Source organism: Heterocephalus glaber, unplaced genomic scaffold (genome assembly GCF_053883595.1).
Source record: "Heterocephalus glaber isolate CG9 unplaced genomic scaffold, H.glaber_assembly_v1.0 deba00001509, whole genome shotgun sequence".
Taxonomy (NCBI): Eukaryota; Metazoa; Chordata; class Mammalia; order Rodentia; family Bathyergidae; genus Heterocephalus; species Heterocephalus glaber.
Window position 1 is genome coordinate 57,385,886 of NW_028258325.1, and position 23,289 is coordinate 57,409,174.

At 34.6% G+C, this 23,289-nt stretch overlaps 1 protein-coding gene across 2 annotated transcripts in view; it reads left to right on the forward strand.

Moving 5' to 3' along the window:
- Positions 1–2,208: 2,208 nt before the first annotated feature.
- Positions 2,209–23,289, forward strand: part of Stap1 (signal transducing adaptor family member 1) — a 48,042-nt gene continuing 26,961 nt past the window's right edge. The window contains exons 1-4 of one of the 2 annotated variants that reach the window (XM_004849833.3): positions 2,210–2,479; positions 15,292–15,363; positions 19,651–19,764; positions 21,823–21,879. In XM_004849833.3, the coding sequence (XP_004849890.1) occupies positions 2,360–2,479; positions 15,292–15,363; positions 19,651–19,764; positions 21,823–21,879 (363 nt within the window). In that variant the 5' untranslated portion in view covers positions 2,210–2,359. Of the gene's footprint in view, positions 2,480–15,291; positions 15,364–19,650; positions 19,765–21,822; positions 21,880–23,289 lie in introns of both variants that reach the window. The other variant, XM_021262290.2, reaches the window with a different exon arrangement.

The following is a 23,289-nucleotide window of genomic DNA, read 5'->3' on the forward strand; positions in this document are numbered from 1 at the left end:
GGAAATCAGCAAATAAATAATAGTCAAGGATAGCTCCAACCTGGGTCTTGAAGGATGAATAGGCCATCACTGGATAAACAAGGCAAAAGAAGCAAACAAGCAGAGTACAGTGAGTGAAAAAAAGTGTGAGAAGATAGCAAAGATAATAGGTTTTGAGACTCCTAGACTAAGCAAAATTACCAGAGAAGAGGGTATCTTGATTTTAAAAGGCCCTATTATGAAAGACCTTGTGCACCATGATTGGACATATTGTCTCTAACATTTAGTGTTCAACGAAAAAATGAAAGAAGGAAGTCAAAAACTGAGAATCTATCAAAGGGTTTTTAAGCAAGGAATAACTTTATTAAGTTGCATTTTAAATGAGTCAGAGAAGAAAAATAGTGGAAACTAGGAAACTACTTTTGAGATGTCTGTAAGGATTTTCAATGATTTGGGGATTCCTGACAGGTTTAACTGGCTAATAACATTTAAGCAGATTTTTGTATTCAGTTGGTTTTTTGTGTGGGGAGAGGGACATAATTTGATGCTTGGTACACTGAGATTAAATTATACTTACAAATCAGCAAACCAAAGTAACTTACAGTGCCTGATGAATGGGTTTTTTCTTTTGGCTTACTTTTTAGAAAGGTACAAAAGATATAATTAAACAGATGATAATTTCACAAAAATATTCTTGTCTTTTTATATGCTGGTTTCATTCTTTTCTCTTTCTCATGAACATTATGATCACAAAGCCAGGGTCTGCTTTCCTCATATTCTATCCACTAATGATTCTCCTTCAGCCTTCTTCTTTCATTTCTCAGCCTTCTTTTCATTTCTCAGTTTTCATTCCTCTTCTCACTTCTTGTATTACATCAGCTTCGAAAAAGACGGATTAGGTTATTTATCAAATAAAGAAGCTTTCTTATGTCATTCAACTCACTTTCTTAGTACACTGAAACTAAAACCTAGTTATGATTTTGTTTTTTAAAAACCCAGTTCAGGGGATATAGCTCTGTGCTAGAGTGCTGCTTGTCTTAAACAAATCCAGATTGACTCATATTCTATTATTGGAAAATTTGGGTAATGAGAAAGCAAATCCAGACATATTACAAAGCTGAGGCAGTAATTTTGAATTTTCAACTCCCAATTTCTGTTTCATACTGTTTTCATTTTGATAATGAATCTGAACTAAGCTTTCTAGGTTACTGATAATCAGCCTGCACTGTTAAAACTGAATTATAGACAGTTTGACTCCCTGTAACTATAGCTGCTGATTCTTAGGACCCAAGAATCCACAGGGTCTCTCCATTAGGAAAGAAAGGTGAGACTGAAAATTTCTGTCTTGATTTGATTTGTGAGAATAGGCTGGTCTTTTGGGGCCCACGCTATCTAAAACTTAGAGTAGTTCTGATACTGAGGGTAAAGAAGGCAATAGTGAAATTCTCAGCACCTCAGCAGGAACAACCAGGCTTCCTTCTGATATTTCTCTCCCCTATTATGCCTTGCACTGGACTGGACCAAATGCAGTTTCTGAAAGACTACAGTACTTTACCCATAAAACTATTGAGTGTATTTTGATCCCAGTGTAGCTCTATGAATCTTACTAACCAACTGTGGGAACCCCATCTACAGGTCATATTATCAGTGATCCACAGGTCATAGCTCATGAGAGAACAAAATAAAAGTTTGAAATTTTACAGCGTTCTCTGACGGGTACTTTTGCCAAATACACGTTGTTATCCATGTACTAAAAATGCCTACTGGCAAAAAGTAAAAAATGTCCTGATCCCATAACTGATTTATATTTAGTGAGCCATTAGAATGAACATGAGGTAAGAAAAGCCATTTTGTTCTATTTTTAAATTTAAACAAAGCTTGGTCTTGAAATATTTAATCAACAGAATCAGTATTAATAAAAATATCCTATGAAGCAACTTTTACTGAAGTAGAATTTACTTGATTCATTTCTTCAGGAAATAAATACAGCCAACAATAAACAAAAAAGATAGAAAAGCCAAATGTGTCCTTGATGTCTCCCTGAAAGTTCATGATCTCTACACCTGTTTCTTTCATCCCCAGGTGATGTTAATCTTCTATTTATTTTGGCACTGTAAATCTAAGTTCATGTAGTTTACTCAGAGATTGCTCTCTAAATTTTGGTCTGTAGTTGTCCTTCACAAAAAGCAGAGGGGAAAAAATGTGTGATATGTGTGCATGTGTGTGTGTGTGCGTGTGTGTGTGTCCTGTTGGTGGTAGTGCTGGTGGTTATACAGCAAGTAGGGACTTCCTCTTTGAACAGTTGCCTTTGCCTCTCACACAAGTTTTCATTTTGTTTGAGACTGGATAGTTGAAACCAAACCACACACCAAGAAAGGGTATGATGGCGAAGAAGCCCCCAAAACCAGCCCCTCGCAGGATCTTCCAAGAAAGATTAAAGATGACTGCTCTACCTTTGTACTTTGAAGGCTTTTTATTAGTCAAGCGATCGGAATACCATGTAAGTCTATAAATGATAATATTAAATCTGAAACTTGGCCTTATAAAACTTACGATGATGTGATACAATGAAGCCTCTTTTTTGAATTATGCCCTCTTCCTTTCCTTGAGATCAGAAAAGACATTTAATTTTAATTTTGCATAATTTAAGTAAAACATATGGTTATACATGCATATATTTTTGCCTAATATATGTAATCTAACTTTCTAATATTAAGCCACTGATGTAAAAATTCAATTAGCTAAATTTCTGAAGAATTCATTTAATCATTACAGAAGATTTTGACTTAGAAGATAAAATATTTCTTATACTTTCTCCATAATTTACTACTATGCCTCCATGATGATGTGTATCACTAGGATAAAATACTATGATTAAAATTAAAACTACTCGGTTACATTAAAGTTTACAATGGTCATATTGTAAAACTGGTAAATTTCTGTTAAAGCTGTGAAAATTGTAAAATTGATACTGTTTAACATTATGTTTAGTTATACAGTGTAAAAACACTGCTCAAGATAGTGACTTTAAAAGATAATAGGGTGCTATTGTGGGTAGTAAGGACACTAAACTACAAAAATACATTTGTACTAGGAAAATTCACAGAGCACTTTATATTTTTAAAATGTAAAAATTAAAACCTATAGTTAATTGAAATCATTACCTTTAATATAGTAATTGTGAATAACTCAAAATTAATAAAAAATAAATGTGTCTGTTACTAAAGAAGTCATTAAATTAAGTCAAATATTATGAAATTTTAACATTGAAAATAGAAACATTTTTAAAGTTTTCAGAAATGCCATAATAACTGTTTAATGATGATAATAAAATGTTATTTCATGAGAATTTATTAATACTTTTGGAAAATCATGTATATGAAAATATATATAAGACATTCATATTTCCTACATATATAATCTGATCATTCACTTCTTGAGTCTAAAGCCATGGTAATTTGTATTGTTAGGGTTTTAAACAAGAATTAGTAATATTTGTCAGTCATACTGGAATTTATTTTGATTGATCTCATGTATCACCACAGGCTAGCTACATCGTTACCCATTGCCAGGAAAGGAAAACAGCAAAAAAGAAATTTCTAATTTGCAATTTCAATTTGGTTAATTTATTTAATATCTCAAAAATATTATAATAACTTTTCTGGTAGCAATTATTTTTTATATTTAAAGAAGACGTCATTGGTATGGTTAGCAGCAAGAGCAAGAAGTTTAGAGTGTCAATGAAACAGGTCTTTACCTAATGGTTTTGTTATTTATAGATTGTGATCTGGTACAAATTAATCTCCTTTAGACTCAGTTTCCTCAACCATAAAATAGAGAGAATGCACACTACTTGCCTTTAATAAAATGTATTATTATATACAATGTTTTATCTATTATGTCTGGGACAAGTATGTACTGGATTAATTTATTCATTCATATAACTTCTATTGTGTTTCTTTGATGCACCAAACATCACATTAATTTCTGAAAAATATGAATAAAACCCAAAGACCCTTACTTCAAGAAGGTTAGCTGAGTAATAGTGCTGACTTCTTATCTAATTGCTACTCTCTTCTTTATTTTAGAAAAACATACTTTGAGAATAAGTGAACTGTAGATACAAATATTTCTGGTGAGGGATGGGGATATAGATCAGTGGTATAATACTTGCCTAACATGTGTGAGGCTCTGGGTTTGATCCCCAGCACCAAAAATACACACACACACACACATACAAACACACACACACACACACACACTATTTTTCTGATGAAATTAACTTATTTTTCCATTTGAATTCATAGCAAAGTATCTCTTCCTTGTATGGCCAGGAGAAGGAGAGTAAGAGGACAACAATAATGCCTAATTTCAAGCCTGGTTTCAAGAATTAAAGAGATAACATATGTAAAATATCTGGCTCACACTAAAGAATTTCTTCCCGTTTAATTATTTTATGATATTTCCATTAACATCCTAAAGCCAATTAACAGTCCACAAGTAAAATGGCTCAAAGAAGAGCAATGGTGACAGTGCTTGAAAATAAAAGCTATGAGAAAAAGCTAAGGAAAATGAGTGGGAATTCCACGCAACTACAAAGTACCAGGAAACCTTTTGGAGGAGGATGACCAAAGAGTGTTATAGCCAGGTCATCTTCTGACCTAGTAAGATAGAGATATTAAGAGGCTCTGAAAACTGTTAAGTGGATACTCTGCTGAGGGAATTTAGAACAGTGTAGCTGGTGAAAATAAAACTGAGGAGCAATGTGGCCTATAAAAGGATTACATGTTGAAAGGCCATTTTTAGAAGCTTTTGTGTTAGGACACTGGGACATTTTTAAGAATTTAAGGAGCTTTGCCCCAGGAAAATGCACCACCATACACTATTTTGTATACAGTTCCAGAAAGACTCTGGATCTCAATTAAGAATCCATGAAAAGTACTTAATCTTCATATAAAAGATAGTGTGGGAAGATTTAGTTAAACTGCAGCATTAGGATTCTGGGTCTACCAAGAAATCTTATTTGTCAATAAAAGGTATTAAATGTCACAATGGGATACTAATGGTGTCATATGTTTTTACAAATGGGAAAATTCTAATTTTTCTGGAACTGTATAACAACAGTAAGAGAATTTGGGCAATTCATAGTTCCTTCAAATTGTGATATACTAAGTGTATAATATGTCTTATTGGCTCAAACATAAGATTGTGATCATCATAATGATATTAAAATTACATTTCTCTGAATAGTCCTCTACTTTCCTCTGTATCACTTAGGAAAGTTTTAAGACTTTCTCACTTGTGCTATCAAACATAGTTCTCTATGCCAGAAGTCTGTGAATTTTTTAAATTTTAATTTTATTGGAAAAAAACCCAGAGAGCAATAATTTTATTGGTACAATTTAGATATGCATACTGACCACATTCATCATAGGGAATTTGATTCTGTAAATGATATATTATTGATTCCTCTTCGGCAAAAGAAAAAAATGAGAAAAGAAAAAAATGGAAATGAGGCTTTTGTAAATAGGGAGGGGAAAAAGGGTGTAAGGGTGGGGAGGGGAATGTGAATTTTTAAAATAACCACTTCAGAAAAAAAAAAAAGAAAAAAAAATAACACACTTCGGGCTGGGGATTTAGCTCAGTGGTTCTGGCACCTGCCTTGCAAGCACAAGGTCCTGAGTTTGATCCCTGGTACCAAAAAAATAAAATAAAATAAAATAATACACTTCTTTCAAAAAAACACTTTAACCACAGGTCTCTAATAATAATTTATTTAGAAATCATGTATAGATACTCCTGTACTAAAACTGCATGTAAATTATTAGATATATGCAAGAAATAAATTGAGATGAAAAAGATGGAATATAATTAGATATTCTGAAAGTTTTTTTCCCAATGGATCATACTGCACACCTTTGGATTTACGTATTTTGGAGAACCATTCTATATCTTTCCTTAGACAAATGCACTTTACTTGCTCCCAGAAAGAGAATGAGAGCATTTTGCTGCAGAAGGGGTTAGAAAGGAACTTACCCGAAAATTCCAGTTTTTCCCACTTACAATGAGTTGTATTTGAATCTATTTTCACTAATTCCATCACTGAGAAAAAAGTACCAGGAGTCAAGTGATAAACAGTCTAATTCTGGAATTTGGGCAATTCTTTTAACTTTTAATCCATTTCCCCCTTTATAAAAATGAGTTATTGCTTTCTTGAATATCTGAATGGATTTCTGTGATGACCAAATAGAGTGTGTAATAATGCGTACACCTTCTCTTGAGGTGTGACTTGTGGATATCCTGCGAGGACCTTAATGTCTTGTCACTGTGATCCTTAGAGTAACTGCACAGGCATTATGTTATCCATTTCACAGATGAGTTGTTGTGGCTCATGGAAGTTCAAGGCTCCTTATCAAACCCTAGCTTTGGCTAACTTGCAATGCACTTGACATTATGTTGCCTCTCAAGCTCAAGTTCTAATTCTATTTGATCATAGGCTTCCGGAGGTTAGAGGTGTGTATTGCTAGGTATTTTATTAAATGGAGGTCTAGAGTAAGCTCAGCAGACCTTCAAAATCATTTGTTTAATTGAATAAAAATGAGACAGTGAATTTAAACTCCAAGTAAAGGCCTCTAATGGTTATGAAGCCAGTTATAAACACTGATTTCGCATTTTAGTCCCTTTTTCTTCTATAATTTAATACAAATTATTATTTAAAAACAAGAAACTTTGAGCAAAATGTACTTTGTTCAAAGATGTATCCTTCAAAATTAATTTCTTAACTGTGTAAGCACCTCAAAAGATATGGATACCTAGACATTAGTGCTTGAGAATGATATTTATAGATGACTCAGGTTACATTGGTTTTCCTGAGGTCTTAGAAACAAAGTCAAGACTGCAGTCCAAAGGCCTCCAAGTACTAAATACAGGTATGTCTGCTTTAGGTCTGTGGCTGTGGCTGTAGTTTATGAGGCATGTTGCTATTTGTAAGCTTACTTTCCCTCCAGTCTTGCCTTTGCACTCAAGTCAGTGCCTTTATACTTGCCTTTTTCCCAATTTAATAAATTATTCTCAGCCCTTTCCATGAATCTCTGTTCGCTTACCTGTTATGCTCCCGTTTTCCCCTGATCAGCTCTACCCAGATCTGTTGTGACTGAACACCTCTGTATTTTTCTAAAGAGCACAGACAGACATCTACACATACATACAGAGAGAACCCAACAAACTTTAGGGGCTCTTAGCAGTGCACAGTTTTCTGTCTTACGGCAGGTTAAACAAACAAGGTCAGTTAAGACAAAAAACAGGGTGGTAGACTGACTTCACAGTTTTCTTTTGCTTTCCTTTCCTTCTAGAGTCCTTGGCATAGACCCATCTTAGAAGCCTTACTGTAGGAAAACTACACAACTGACTGTTAAATTCCCTAAACAATACACCTACATTCCCATTTCCTTCCACACACCCCTATATTCTAGTTCTAAAAGGTAGAATAGCCTTCTCCTTTCATTACAAATGTGCTCCAAAACAGCAATGTGAGAGCCTTTATAAAAAGAAGAGGTGATACAAATCAACAAAACAAATTTGAAAATTTTTCATTGCAGGTCAAATCTATGAAAATTCAAATATTTTTCTTTTTTTTTTTGGTACCCGTGAGGCAGGTGGAGGAACCACTGAGCTAAATCCCCAGCCCAAAATATTTTTGAATAGAGTAAAATTTTACTCATTCCCACAGTTTTTGTAGAACACCTACCCGTTCATAGTACCAGAATATATTAACTTGTGAAGTAAAATCTCTCAGTGCAGTTTTATTTCTATTTAAGAAAACATAAAAGGGTGATTTTTATATAGGAATGAAATGAGTTTTGTTATTCTTGTATACAATGTATCTAATAGTTCCATTTCAAGAGATATAATTGACATTTTTGACCCCATGTCATGCACACATATAAACAAATCATTACATGGAAAAAAGTATTACGTGGATAATGAAAAATGCAAAGTACCTATCAATCATCTGTGTGATGAAGGAATGGTGTTTGTTGTTGTTAAAGAAATCAACATTTATTGAATGCTTGCTGTGTCCCAGGTCCTATGTACCTTACATACATTACTACCCCATTTAATCATCAACACTCTATGAAGCAATAGCAGGAAGCTGGTTTCCCACTTCTACTCCTGGTCCCTAAACAGTGAACTCTCACACTAGACACACAATAATAGGTATTATTATTATTATTATTATTCAGTAGGTTTTAATATATTCACACATCTGTAAGCCATTGCCACTATGTTCAGAGCATTTTAATCATTCCACAAAGAAACTCCACAGACAATCATTCCAACTTTTCCTGCCCCAAATTTACATTTTTATATCCATTCATTGAGTTTTTCTTCTGCCAAGTATGAAACCAGAATTAGGTATCACACAAATGAAGAGCCATTACTTGTTTATTATTTGTTTCCGTTAAGTTTATTGATACATTTTAGATATAAAATACAGTTAAATTCATCATTGGGATCTTGTACCTTTACATGATGTATCTTGGTTCTTATTTTTTTCCCCTTTCCCTGAGCCCACTTCACCCCTCCACCCTTCCCTATTTGCAAAGACTTTGTTTCCATTTTTTCCCTTTTTTCATATTTTTTCTTTTCCCTTCCCCATCCCACTTTCCCTACTCCTTTAGACCTTTTCTTCCTATTACACAAAATCAATTATACATTTTTAAAATTACAATATCAAAATTTAGAAGACATTACCACAGATTTTACAGAATTTAAACGGATATTCAAAGCATATTACAAAAATCAGTTTTGAAATAAATTTGACAACTTCTAAGAAGTACCTTGGAAGACAAATTAATGAAACTGACTCTGAAGGAAATATAAAATTTGAATAGCACCTATTAAAGAATATTCCTAGCTTGACAACCTACCCATATAACAACAACAGGCTCAAATACATTTTAACTGATAAATTATATCAAACATTTAAAGCAGAAAAAAGAAGGAACACTTACTTCTCCCCTCATTTTAGGAAATCAACATTGTGCTAATACTAAAACTGGATAAAGATAATAGAAGAAAAAATTATGAGCATAGATAAAAATTTGTTTAAGAAGACAAACTCTTAGAAGTCAGATCTGGCAATATGTAGAAAGTGGTTTTATTATAGGGATGGCAGTGTTGGTTCAGCATTGGAAGATCCACCCCCAAAAGTCATCGTTTTAGCAGAGGAAAGGAAAAAGCTATTTGATCCTGTCAGTAGCTGCAGAAAAAGCATTGGACTAAATTAAATTCTACAGCTGTTCATGGTAAAAGCTATCAGGAGACTAGAAGTAGAACAGAACCTTCTCAATGGATAAGACATGTACTCCATACTTTCAGCAAAAACACCTTATATGAATGGGAAAGATACAATGCTTTCTTCCTTAGGTGGGGAACAAGGACAGATATGCGTACTCTTCATCTGTCCATTAAACTTTGAAACATAGGCCCCAACCAAAATAGTCTGGCAATAAAAAGAAACAATTAGCATAGGATTGGAAAGGTATAAGTAAAATCTTTATATGGAGATGAAATGATCATCTACAGAGAAAATACTAAGAAATCTCTAGGAGCCCCTAGGACTTGAATCTGAATTTAGGAGGATTAGAAAACACAAGGTATATATAAAAATTCAGGTCTATGTATACTTGCTATAAATGAAGAATTGGATACTGAAATTTAAAAGTTATGTAGGAGTACAAAGGACCTAGAAAAGTAAAAAGGGAAAAAAGGAAACAGTGCTGGAAGACATTACCTAACTTTTTTGGGGGGGTACCATGGATCAAACTCAGGACCTTTTGGTTGTGAGGCAGGCAGCAGAAAAACTGAACTAAGTCCCTGGCTCTTATTACCTAATTTTAAGACTTCCTCTAAAGCTACAGTAATCAAAGCGCTGTTGGTGTAAGGAAAGACATATAGTTCATTGGAATCAAACAGAAAATCTGGAAATAGAACCACACATATATGGTCCACTGAGTTTTGAAAGATTATTTGATATTAACATTTTATATAACATAAACTCAACTCAAGAGCAGAGGAAAAGATAGTGTTTTCAGCAAATGGTACTAGAACACCTGTTACCCGTATGTAAAAAATTAACCTCAACCTTTTATTTCCATACATAAAGATAACTTGAAAGGATCTATGAAACTAAATATGAAAGACTAAAACTATAAAACTTCAAGAAGAAATTATAAGGGAAAATGTTCATGAGTTTAGGGTAGGCAAGAATTTCCTAGGATACAAAAAACATGATGTATAAAAGAAAAATATTAATAAATGAGATTCCATTGAAATTTAGAACTCTAAATGACATCACTAAGAAAATGAAAAGTAGTCCTTAAACAGACCATATTTACAATGCATATAACCTATGACCAGAATATATAAAGAACACTTACAGCTCATTAATAGACAACCCAATTAAAAAGTAGAAACAAGAAGATGATAAATAGCCAGTACAGCACAAGGAAAGGTGTGCAACACTAGAATCAAAAAAATACTAATCAGTACAATAACAATATCATGTTATACACTCATTAGGAAGATGAAGTTAAAAGTTTTGAAAGAAAAATTGTCAGCTTAGGTGTGAACCAGTTCAAACTTTCTAATACTGATAATGTGAATGTAAAATTATAAAACCATTTTGGAAAACAATATAGAAATTTCTTGTATTACTGTTAAGAACCAACAGTTCTGTTCTTAAGTTTTTACTTAAGAGGAATGAAAACACATGTTCACAATAGATTTATACATACAAGTTGACTATCCCTTATCTGAAATTCTTGGGACCAGAAGTGTTTCAGATTTTGGTTTGAAATCCACTTGATCTGCAAAGAGGATAGCTACTCCTGCTTTGTTTCAGGTTCCTGTCACATGGAGTATTGTTTTCCACCCTTTAACTTTCAGTCTATGAGTTTCTTTTTGAATTAAGTGTGTTTCTTGTATGCAGCATATTTTTGGATCTTGCTTCTTGGCCCATTCTGCCAGTCTATTTCTTTTGAATGGTGAATTGAGACAATTAGCATTGATAGTTATAACTGACACATATTGACTTATCATTGTCATGACTTTTCTTTTTGTTGGATTCTCTCCATTTGTGTTTAATTTCTTGTCAGTCCCAACAGATTCATTCTACTGGGCTTCCTGGGGTTGTGATCCTCATTGACTTTTCCTAGGATATTGTCTAAAGTGCTGATTTGCTATTCATGAGGTTCCTAAGATGCTCTTTGTCATGAAAGTATCTTATTTCTCCATCAATTTTGAAAGATAGTTTTGCAGGGTACATCAATCTGGGTTGGAGGCTGTTTTCCTTTAGGGCTTGAAATATGTCACTCCAAGCTCTACTTGCCTTGAGGGTTTGTGCTGAGAAGTCTGCTGTAATTCTGATGGGCTTTCCTTTGTATGTGATTTGTTTCTTTTTTCTCACTGCTTGCAGAATTTTCTTCTTCTGTTGGGTTTCTGGAATCTTAACTATTATATGCCTATGTGTAGATTTTTTTTTGATCAAAACTAGTTGGAGTCCTATATGCCCCCTTATTTGTATGTCAAGTTCTTTTCCCCTGCTTGGAAAGTTTTCTGCCATCACTTCTGTGAACAGTTTTTTTATGTCATCTGTACTCTCTCCTGTTTCTTCATGGACTCTGGTCAGTCTTATATTATTCTTCTTTGCATTATCCAGCAGCTGCTGGATTGATTTCTCATGGTTTCTTACAATTTTAAAAAAACAATTTTCCTTTTCCTGGTCACTAATTGCAATCTTATCTTCTATATATGAAATTCTGACCTCAAATTGGCTCATTCTGCTGTGTAAGCTTTCAATGGAGTTTTTAATCTCCTGGAAATCTGTATCTGTTTTATGGACTCCATTTGTTTCCTATGTTGAGATTCCATCATGTTCCTCAGCTCCTCTATTTTTTTTATCTGTGTCCTCTCTAGATTTATTAATCATGTCTTGCACTATGGGCACAATCTCTGCTGTTATCTGAGAAATTATTTCTGATTTCATTTTTTCCAGATCCTCTTTTGTTGCCAGTTCAGGGAGTCCAGGTGGTTGAATATCAGATTATTCCATCTCATTTCCCTTTGGGGTTGCTGTAGGTGATCTGGAAGTCTGGTTTTGAGGCTTGTTTATGTGTCTTCTCATTTCAAGGTGGGGGGGCACGGTGCTGCTGGTGCCTGCATGGCTTACCTCCTCTGTTCTGGGAGCGGTGCTATGGCAGCCCAGGAGCCTCCTCCTGGGTGCTGGGATTGGCTCACCTCCTCTCCCCTGGGCACTTGTTTATTATTGATAAAGTTTATTGGCATGTTGGTTTTGACTTAGGCCCAAAACTGTGCTACCATTTACCCAAGATTTGGGTAGGCTTGTGCCACCTCAAATCACTGACTCAGCTTGAGAAGCCCACCAAGCATACACTTATGGGACTTTTGCTATGTGGCTGTGAACAGAGCTGAATACGTACTCTTTCTTGGTAGACTGAGCTGAGAGAGGATAGGAAGGGGCTAATTTGAGTGCACAGTCTGCCAGATTTACCTGTCAGATGCTCACTCTATTCTCTTCAGAGGAGAAAGTTCATTCTGGCAGCATTAGATAGTGCAGGAAAGATTGGAGAGTGTAAGAAGTGGCAGAAAAAACAGGCAAAGGGCTAACAGAAGGGCAATACAAGGGCTCTCCATCTTCTATGCAAAGAAGTAAGAAAAGACTTGTGATGGTGAAGAAATTAAGATTTATTCTCTTGTAAATTAAATTAAACTGACTTTGAGATGTATCAGGGATCTTCAAATATTGAGCATCTGCATCTCAAAGAAGAAGGAAGGACCTCTTTGTCCAATTGTATGTGTAGCTATTGGCCAGTTCTTTGTTGTGTACTCTTTTGAACTGTTCTTTGGTGATTTGTGCTTGGTGTAGGAGATGTCATTAGGTCTATTACAGACAGCTGTTGATCACGGGTATAGAATGGAGTAGAAAGACCACAGAGCCTGGAAAAATATGCCTTGTCCCATGTTCCAATCCCTCAAAGGCAGTTTGCTGCAGTTATACTTCCCACTTTTTTATGCCTCACTGTATACACATCCCACTGAAATGTGAATTTTCTGTTCCTCCATAAAGAAGTTGAGTCTATTTTTTGACCCTCCAAATTTGGACTGGATCATGTGGCATGCTTAGTTAAACTGACAAAAACAGAGAGTCAGGGCTGGGGATTTAGCTCAGTGGTTTCGCCACCTGCTGTGCAAGCCCAAGGACCTGAGTTCGATCCCCAGTACCCCCCCAAAAAAACCCGACAAAAAACCCAGAGACTCAGAGTATGCTTGTACATTGGGGGCTTCCCTCTCTTTTCCTCCTGGGAATCTTTCTGCCAGGATGTGAACAAGTCTAGGCTGGCTGACTGGAGGATAAGGGACCACACACAGAGAGAGTGAAGCCTTCCTAGTTGTTCCATATCCCCAGCTAGACCTAAGCCAGTGAGTGAGACCACCTGCCACATCCAGCGCAGCAGAGTACACCCAGGCCAGCTACAGAATGGACAGAAAGAGAAAACATGTGCTGTTTCAATCCACTAAGTGGACTCAAGAGTTGGTTTGTTCTGTAGTGTGGCTTGTTATACAGAAAAAGATAACTAAGTTGGGTGCGGTGGTTCAAACCTGTAATCTCAGCTACTTGGAGGTTGAGGCAGGAGCATGGCTGGTGTGAGGCCAGTCTGGGCACCTCAGTGAGAAACACTCTCAAAAAAATGAAAGTGGTGGGGAGGAGAGGAGAGGAGAGAAAACTAACTAACATAAAGCAAAAAATAGTTCTAACAAGAACATGAAAAAAGGATGGACACGGTGGTGCACCACTATAATCCCGGGTGTGTTGGAGGCTGAGGCTGAGGAACCCTGGGTTCAATCTTCAGTACCAAGCTGTGGGAGGGTGTAGGAGGGGAGAGAGAAAGAGGGAGGGAGGGAGGGAGAGAGAGAGAGAGAGAGAGAGAGAGATGGTGAATGTTGTAATACTCAGTTTAATGTTTAACTTGGGAGTAAGGAAAATAAAAATAGATTGGATTGTAGAGTTCCTATTATTGGAGAAAATAAAATCATAAACCTAAGGGAGTGACAAATATTTTCTTAGTTAGAAAAGGATAAATGGGCTGAGGATTTAGCTCAGTGGTTTTGCCACCTGCTGCGCAAGCACAAGGACCCGGGTTCAATCTCTGGTACCAAAAAAATAAAAAGAAAAAAAAAGGATAAATGATATGTTGTGGTTGAGGAGACACAAAATACCATAATGGAAAGTGTTTTTACATATACAAAAAAAGGAGAAAAATGTTTTTGTGACTTTCTTATATTAATTAATGATTCAGCAAATTGCAAAACTTCAATTTATTAAACCCTAAGGGAAAAAATGATCAACATATCTACTAAATTCACTGGAATTTTTATTAAAACATACTTTTAGAAAGAGCTAGGTATGAAGGTAAGTCTTCAGATATAAAAGGATTTTATTGTTTAAACTTATTTGCTATTCTTTCATAATATATCCAATCATATTTATTCAAATAGACTTTCACTGGAGTGAAATGACGGTCTAACTCAGTCATTTAAATTTGTAAAATTCAATTATTTAATTTTTATAGAACTCACAGTAATGTGAATGTATTAATAATTAAATATTAGCACATGAATGAAATTTGGTCTTCAAAGTTCAGCTTTGATAGTGTGACATTGGGTATTACATTATTTTCATTGTAGTAAAGTGCTTGACTAGAATACTTGAGGACATGTGTTCAATCCACAGTGCCCCCCCAAAAAATCACTATCACTTTTTCACATTTCCTTGATCTCTACCAATAATATATACTATTTGTTGAACCAAACAACGAGCTATGTAGTCTGCTGAGTGCATTATATACATGAATTCACTCATTCTTCCATCTGTCCTAGCAAGAAGATACCGTACCCTGGTCCTAAGCGAGGCTTTTCAGTGACCCCTCTGTCATGTGCAAGCGTCTACTGAAACTGGGTAAAAAGTCTTAAACCATAGGAGATTTTGGAAAATGATTGACTTAAACTAAATTAAACACAAACTAAATTATATTCTTACCTCAAAATTATACTAAAATTTGAGAAGGATTCAATCAAGAATTATATGTAAAGCCATTAAAAAAGTAGATGAATTATCAGGATAAAGAAGAAGCTCATACAAGTAATTAAGAAAGTTAAAAAGTACAATATCAAAAAGAAAATAGTTGGATATACACTAATGGGATGATGTTTATAATTGTTTTCCCACAGGAATATAAACATTATTGGACAGAGTTGAGAGGAACTACACTTTTCTTTTATACTGACAAAAAAAGTACAATAGTAAGTAGTAAAATATGTTGAGCTGATTTAATTTTTCCCTATGTACCCTTATTACATAGTCTTTTATTTGCTGTGGGGTTTCTGCCAATAAAAAATAAAGATGCACTAGTAAAATCAATTCAAGTGAACAAAATTTAAATCTGGGAGGACTGTCAATTATGATAAAACCAATGGAAAAATTTCCTGAGCAAATCAGAAAAAGATATTAACTCATTTTAAACTTGGCATTCTTTTATTTCTGATTTTGATAATTAGAACTTAGTTAATAAGTAGAAATTTTATATATCTGGATATAAATTGCTTAATACCAAGTGATAGGTTCAATTTTCCTTACATATGTTGCTCTTGTTTTTAATTATAACCTGAAAGGAAAAAGATGATCCCTAGAACATAACATACAATATCAGAACTTAATTTTTCTGAAAAACAAAAACATACCCCATAAAGAAAAAGAATAACAACAAAGGGATTCTGAGATTTGCTTTATTTCAAAGTTTGATTCTGTGCTTTATTTTTCCCACGAATAAGATATTGTAGCACAAAAGTCTGCCTACCTTGGAATATGATAAGAAGTCATTAACTTTTAAAAATATAAACATTCTAGATCATGAATAGAATAGCCCATACTTCTTAGAACATCATTATTAGAACTATCATCCCCAGATCAAATGAAAGAAAGAGAAATAGAGCCTGTGTAATATATCCCACCTACAGGCATTTCAGCACCGTTAATGGTGAATTAGCCAGAAACTACTAAAAACAACAAAAACAAAAAACAAACTTGAAGTGGACATCTTTCACCAGAGTTCTGAATAGAAAGACTGTATACAAGGGTGTTTTTAAATATCATAATAAATTTTTTTAAAAATGAAGTTCTCTATTGTACATTCCAACTTCTCACGGACGTCAATCCATCAAAAGACCTCGTCTAAACTTTGTACAATGCAGAGTAAATGACAGAGCTAACAATCATTGCTCACTTACTACATGTTGTGAGGCAGTATAGCTTGATGATTGAGAGTCTGGTGTGTTCATACAGATTACCTGGGGTTTTATGATGGTCTTGTCACTGTTAACTGTGGAATCTTAGCCTAATTAGCTAACTTTTCAGTATCTCAATGTATCAATGAGAAAACTGATAGAGGACAGACAGCATTTCAGATTGGGCAATCTGAAGAGTTTAATAAAGTTTTAATAAATACTCAAAGCAATGGACAGAGTATAGGCTCACAAAGGCTAGTATAAAACCCTGAGATTAATAATACTGCCATATTATAGCACACCTAGGAGTGAAAGAGAGGTACAGATCATTCTTGAGAGAGGTATGATCTTCAATTAAGAGATGAACTACAGAGGGTATTAAATAGACAAACTCACTCCCCCTACCCCATCTGCCAATGTTCTCCAGTCCAACCCAACAGGAACTCAAAGGGTGAGGAAGGCCTTTGGTGTTGTCAGTCTAGGTCCCTCTCCTGGATGCAGAGAATTGGGTGCCAAAAGGATAAATGTGAATCTGGAGGAACAAACCACACAAAGAGAGGCAGAGATCTCCAATACTCTTCATTTTCAAATCTCTAAACTTCAGAAGAACTCAGCTGATTTCATAAGGCTATCAAAAGAATTAAATGAGATAGGATCTAAAATAGTAGCTAGCACACAGTAAGCATTTTAGAATTTTACAAGTGTTATCTATTGAATTCTCACACCAACTCTCCAGAGGGGTACTATTTTAATCCCCACTTTTTGAGGAGAAAAGTCAAGGTGAAAGATTAAAAAATTGTGCAGATCAGACAGCTAATAAAAGGGGAATGATCCAGGTCTTTCTTGTGAGCCAGCTTTCTTAACCATTATATCATGAAGAGTTTGTTATAATGAAGTGCTGCATATTGCCCACCGATCAATTTTGATAAAAGATGATGCAGACCTTTAAGGAAGATTTTGAGGTGATACTCTCTGGAGAAATTGCTGGGACAGACCAGGTGAGAGCTGCATGTATTTATTAACTTAAAGCAAGGAAGAATATAAAACTTCTTTTATGTATCTGAAAGGCTGTCAGGAAGTCACGTGAAAGAGTCACAGAATCTGTTTAGTGTTATTCTAGAGAAAAGGAAGTAGGGCCAGTGGATGGAGATTACTGGGAGAAAAACTGACTCAATTTAAGAGAACACTTACTAGTAGACAGAGCTCCACAGGGGCTGTGCTGTTAGGAGCGTCCAGCCGCTGGCGGAAGGACTGCAGGGAGGGATATCCTGAAACACATTCACGGTTAGGCAGCACTTGGGTTAGACAGATGACTTTAAGGTTCCTTCCAACACTCCAATTAAAAACAAAAGATATGACTTCCTTTTCTCTAATCAATGATCAGCCCACACATTCTATCTAACTCTGCCACTTCTTTCACTGTTACTTCCTCTTTGTTGCAGCAAAACTCACTGAGCTAGATCAGACAGGCCATCAAAAAAATTGTGCTTAGTGCTTAATTTAAATTAAAGCCCTCTTTCCATTTCCAAATGTACATGTGAATATATGCACATAAACTTATAATGAATATTAATGATAAAAAAACACAGCACAAAATTTAAAATTTCACAATATCCTTAGTGAGACTTCCATATGGCCAATTGATTCCCAAATGCTTTCCTTTATTTTATTTTGTTTTATTTTTTTGGTACCGGGGATTGAACTGAGGACCTTGTGCTTGTGAGGCAGGCAGCAGAATCACTGAGTTAAATCCTCAGCCTTTCCTTGATTCTTGCTGACTCAATTTTGCTGATGAATTATGTATTTTTTAATTCTGAAAGAATATTTTATTGATTTTTTTTGCTATTTATAGTGAAACAACTTAAGACACAATAAACTTTGAAATTTCAGCTTCATTATTAACATTTTGCCTTTTATTTTCTGCAGTCTAGTCTGGTGGCCAGCAATCAGTGGGCTTTGGTCCACATCTAGCCTGTGGCTTGATTTAATAGTCTTGGAGCTAAGCATCTATTTTTTTTTTACATTTTTAAAGTGTTCTAAAGAAAAACAAAAACAAAGAATCTGTAATAAAGATTGTATATATGCCTAAAGTAATTATTATTTGGAGAAATAATAATTATTATATTAATATTATTTCTCCATCTTTTGCAGAAAAAAAGGGCTGCTCTGGGACAATAAACAAAACAACAAATCAAAACCTGATTTGTAACAGGCATACCATTATTTTCTTTCTTTCTTTTTTTTTTGGTACTGGGGATCGAACTGGGGACCTTGTGCTTAGAAGGCAGGTGGAGGAACCACTGAGCTAAATCCCTGGCTCATTGTTTTCTATAGTGTAAACTCTCCTTCATTGGCTCATTTCAACTTATCAATATGACCTTACTGAACATGGAGTTTAGAAGAAAAGAACTGTAGCAACATTATTATATAATATTTTCACCATGTAGTACAAAGATATAAATAACCTCAAACACATAGAGAATAGTAAAATGTAGTGACATAATTAGAAAGTAATAATTTGAGTTTTAATTATAATTTTCATTTTTAAAAATTTCATTAGCACATGTTTTCAGTACATAATGTTTACATTCCTTGTGTGGGATTGAACATGTGTATAAAAATATTAATTCCTTTTTCATCCCCTGTCCCTCTCCTCCCTCCACCCTCCACCCATCTTTTGGTCCCCTTCCCATCTGAGCAACATCTGTCTCCCCACTTCCTATTATCTCTTTAATTTTGCTCTTTATTTATACTGGGGTTTCTCATGTAAGATAAATTATGCAATATTTAAGCTTGAGTATATGATTTATTACACTTAACATTGTAGTCTCAAAGTGCATCCATTTTCCCACAAATGACTCGTTTGTCTTTCTTTATGGCAGATTAGTATGGCATTGTGCGTAAATACCACATTTTCTTTATCCATTTATCTGTTGATGACCATATAGGCTGTTTCCAAGATTTGACTATTATGAATTGTGTTGCTATCAACATGCACGTATCATTGCAATGTAATGTCTTTAATTCTTGCTGGAATGTTTATATAATTTAATTTTGAATTATGGCTGAGTTCTACAACTCATTTGCAAAATTTATGAAATTTAACAGTTGGCTTTCACAAGCTTGTGTGAATCAGGTTCAACACCAAAACCTAATGCATTTCCAAATACCATTTGGGATTGGGAAAGCTAGGGTTTCATGCAAAGTGTGAAACAGTTGAAAAGAAAACATTATTTTTCCTTCCCGCTAGAACAAATGTGTACCATCCATGAAATAATTTAATGGGATTTTTCTTTATCTTTGTAGTATGTTGACAAATTAGACATACTAGACCTTATACGCCTTACTGAACAGAATTCAGCTGAAAAGACTTGTGCAAACTTCACCCTTGTTTTGCCAAAAGAGGAAGTGTGTCTGAAGGTGAGTGCGAACAGGAGTCTGTAAAGAGTTGCACTTATAAAATGCATTTACTTCTTAATATTCAATAGCTGAAATAAAAATAAATTATAGGAGGGGTTAAATCTTATACTTTGTTAATATCTCTTGCCCTTTAATTAACAAGGACTAGTTTTTGGAAATGGATTTTAGAAGAACATGTTCATTTATTTAGTATACAAGCATAATGAAACCTTATACTCTATCTTCTGACAAAGTCAGGAATCACACCTGGTATTTGTTAAAAAGTTGTCCTTGAATTGAACAATTCAATTCTAAGTTGAATTCTTGGGACCCAGAGTCTACATTTTAAGAAAATGTTCCAGATGACTTGTGGTGATACCAGTTAAGAGCACAGGCTTGGAGTCAGACACCAGATTTAAACCTTATGCATTAGCTGTGTGATTGTAGGCAAGTTACTCAACTTTTTATGGCTTTGTTTCACCCAGAAGTAAGTCTGGGTTTAAATCTCTCACTGAGGACTACTTTATTTATTTATTTATTTATTTATTTATTTATTTATTTTTGGTACCAGGGAATGAGCTTGGGACCTTGCGCTTGCGAGGCAGGTGGCAGAACCTCTGAGCTAAATCCCTGGCCCCCACTTGATTAAAACTGCATCCTTTCCCCTCCTTTACTCCCTAAACATACTACCAGTCAGTCTTACCCTAATCTACATTTTGTTTTTCCCATTTATTTTCTTCTGATACTATCAAATGTACCATTATGTTTATTATTTACTGTTCCTTGCTAGACCTTAAACGCCATGAAAACAAAGATATTTGTTTCGTTCCCTGATGTAAACCAATACCTAAATTAGTGTGTACCATTTAAAGATACTCAATAAATATATTTCAAATGAAAAACAAATCTGTAAAATAATAAAGAAACTTTTGCTGATTTACCATGAAAGTTGTCAAAGGACAAAATTATAACAATTTTCTTGAAAGATCTTAATTGGCTTTTTTTTTCTATTCTAGAAGTGGGCAATACTGTAGTTCATTCCCCAAAACAGAATAAGCGTTCTAATGGGCTGAACAGAAGGGATCAAGCTCATTGACAGAAAGGGGGAAAAAACAGAAACAAAGAATAAAAAGCGAGTTGGTCATTTCAAAGTTATTTGCCTAGTAAGGCAGAGATAGACAAGCAATAGAAAAATAACTAGATATTTATTTCAGGTTCTTCCAGGTTACCTTTTTTTGTGCAAGAATTAAGGGAGAAGGAACTTCATTTAGTATGCCAAGTAAAATTGGCCTGTGAGGCAAAGTTGGCTGTTATTTTTCTCATTTCTCAGGAAGGTCACATAATAACTCAGTTTTGGCTTAGTGATGTGGAGCTTTAGCATGAGTGTCTCCATTTTGACTTCTAGTCTGACTGTGGTAGCTCAGTGCAGGAGCCTACTCTAAACAATAGTTGCCTAATAATGTTTACTTAACAAGAGTAAATAAATATCTGTGAAGGCTTAGAACAGTAGTTGACCTTATAAGCACTCATGTATGTTTGTAGATATTATTATTAACAGTAGTAACAGCAGTGGTATTTTAGAGCTAAGAACTGGAAGTTCCTACCTACACTGGTTGAGCCAACTTCAAGTTGGTCAATGTTAAATACCAATGGAGAGGGGAACCATTAACTAACATACTACAGAAATAAGTTTGTTAACATTTAATTTTAAGTATAAATTTGCACAGTTTTACCTATTTAATAAGCAAACAGACTAAAGGTGTACATTTCTATTTCCCATGAAAGAAAAATAATATTGAAATATTTCATAACAAATTAATTTTACTAGTTCTAAGCAAAGAAGAAAATGAAGTATGTCTTCATTTCATGTGATCCTAAGTGATTTTAAAAATTGCAACTGATTTTTAAACAGCATGCTTCAATAGAAGAATATGTATTTTATCAATTTTGCTGGGTTTTGATGGCTTACATATCTTGTCATAAAATAATCATGAAATTCTAAAGTTATTTGAAGTTAATAAAAATATTAATATTCATAGTCACTATGTTTTCTTCATCTGTTTTTGTTTTCATCTATAGACAGAGAACACAGAAAGTGGGGAAGAATGGAGAGGCTTCATTCTTACAGTGAAAGAGGTAGGAAGGGCCTTACTTTTGATTCATTCACTTATTCAGAAATATTTGGTGAACATCTATTATGAACCATGAAGAAAGAAAGTGAGTGAAGAATAATGAAGTATAAACTTGGGTCATTTGTAGGGAAATGGGTGCACCTTGAGACCATAATCTGAAATGAAATAAAGCAGACACACAAGCTTAAATATCATATGGTTTCTCTTATATGAGAAACCCAAAATATAAATAAAGAGCGAATTAAATGACAGATAATAAAAAATAGGGAGATAGTTCTTTTGCAAAAGGGAAGGGGACCAAGAGATGGAGAGAGAGGGAGGGTAGGAAGAGGGAGGTGATGAAGAACAGAATTAAGATTTGTTGTGTACACAGACCAACTCCCCTTGAGGAATGTAATTGGTGTGTCCTGCAAACATGTACTAATAAAAACTGAAAACTGAAAAAGAGAAAATGACTGAAGATACAGCAATTGAAAAAGACAGATCCAAACTCTTGCACTTGCTTCTGAAAGTTATCTTTTTATTAGGTGAGTGGAAATGAGGGAGAAAAAAAACAAGCAGGTAAGCAAATAAGATCATTTCACATTATGATAATTATTATGAAGACAACTAACTAGGCAAGGTCCTCATGAATAACAGGTGGTCGGGAAGACTTACTTTTTTTCATCCTATCTTTGACATGTAAGTTCTTTGTATATTCTGACATTTATAGCTTATACAGCAACTTGAAAATAATTTCCAAGTTCTTATTCATTTTATACTTATAAAATACTGAGGTGAATTTTATGAATAATATATATGATATAAAAAGGAGAGATGACCAAATGAATATTCACCTTTACACATTTTGTGTAGTGAATTTTATTTTAATTTTTTTTAAGAGTAGGAAAGGTTTATTGTGGAATAGGAATAACTCCTGAGAGACAGGAGGGATCTGGAATGGGTTGACATCGATGCCCTTTGTCAGTAGTAATTTACAGCAAAGTCACAATGTGAGCACAATGTAGGTCAAACTATAATCAGCCAATAAGATTGTAAGTACAGCCGCTTAGCTAATATTAATCCAATAGGAAATCAGGGCTCTTAGTAAGGGTATATGGCTAGCATCATTAACTTTGTCTTATCTATGAGCCCTAAAACAGGAACATTTTGGGGAAGGAATGGGCCCAGGTGTTCTGGTCACCTACCCAGGTGTCTGATGCATATTTGGACTTAATAGACTGGGGGTACTAATTATAATTCTTATCCCTCAGGGAAGTATGCAAGTCTGGCCATTGTGACTTTATCTTGAGGCCTTACCTTCTTCAGATGCACCTCCAGCCACAATTTTGATATCTGTATTTCTCTGTTTAGTGAATTTTAAAACAAAGAAATATTTGTCTCCTCAACTGGACAGCATTTTATCAGAAGCAAA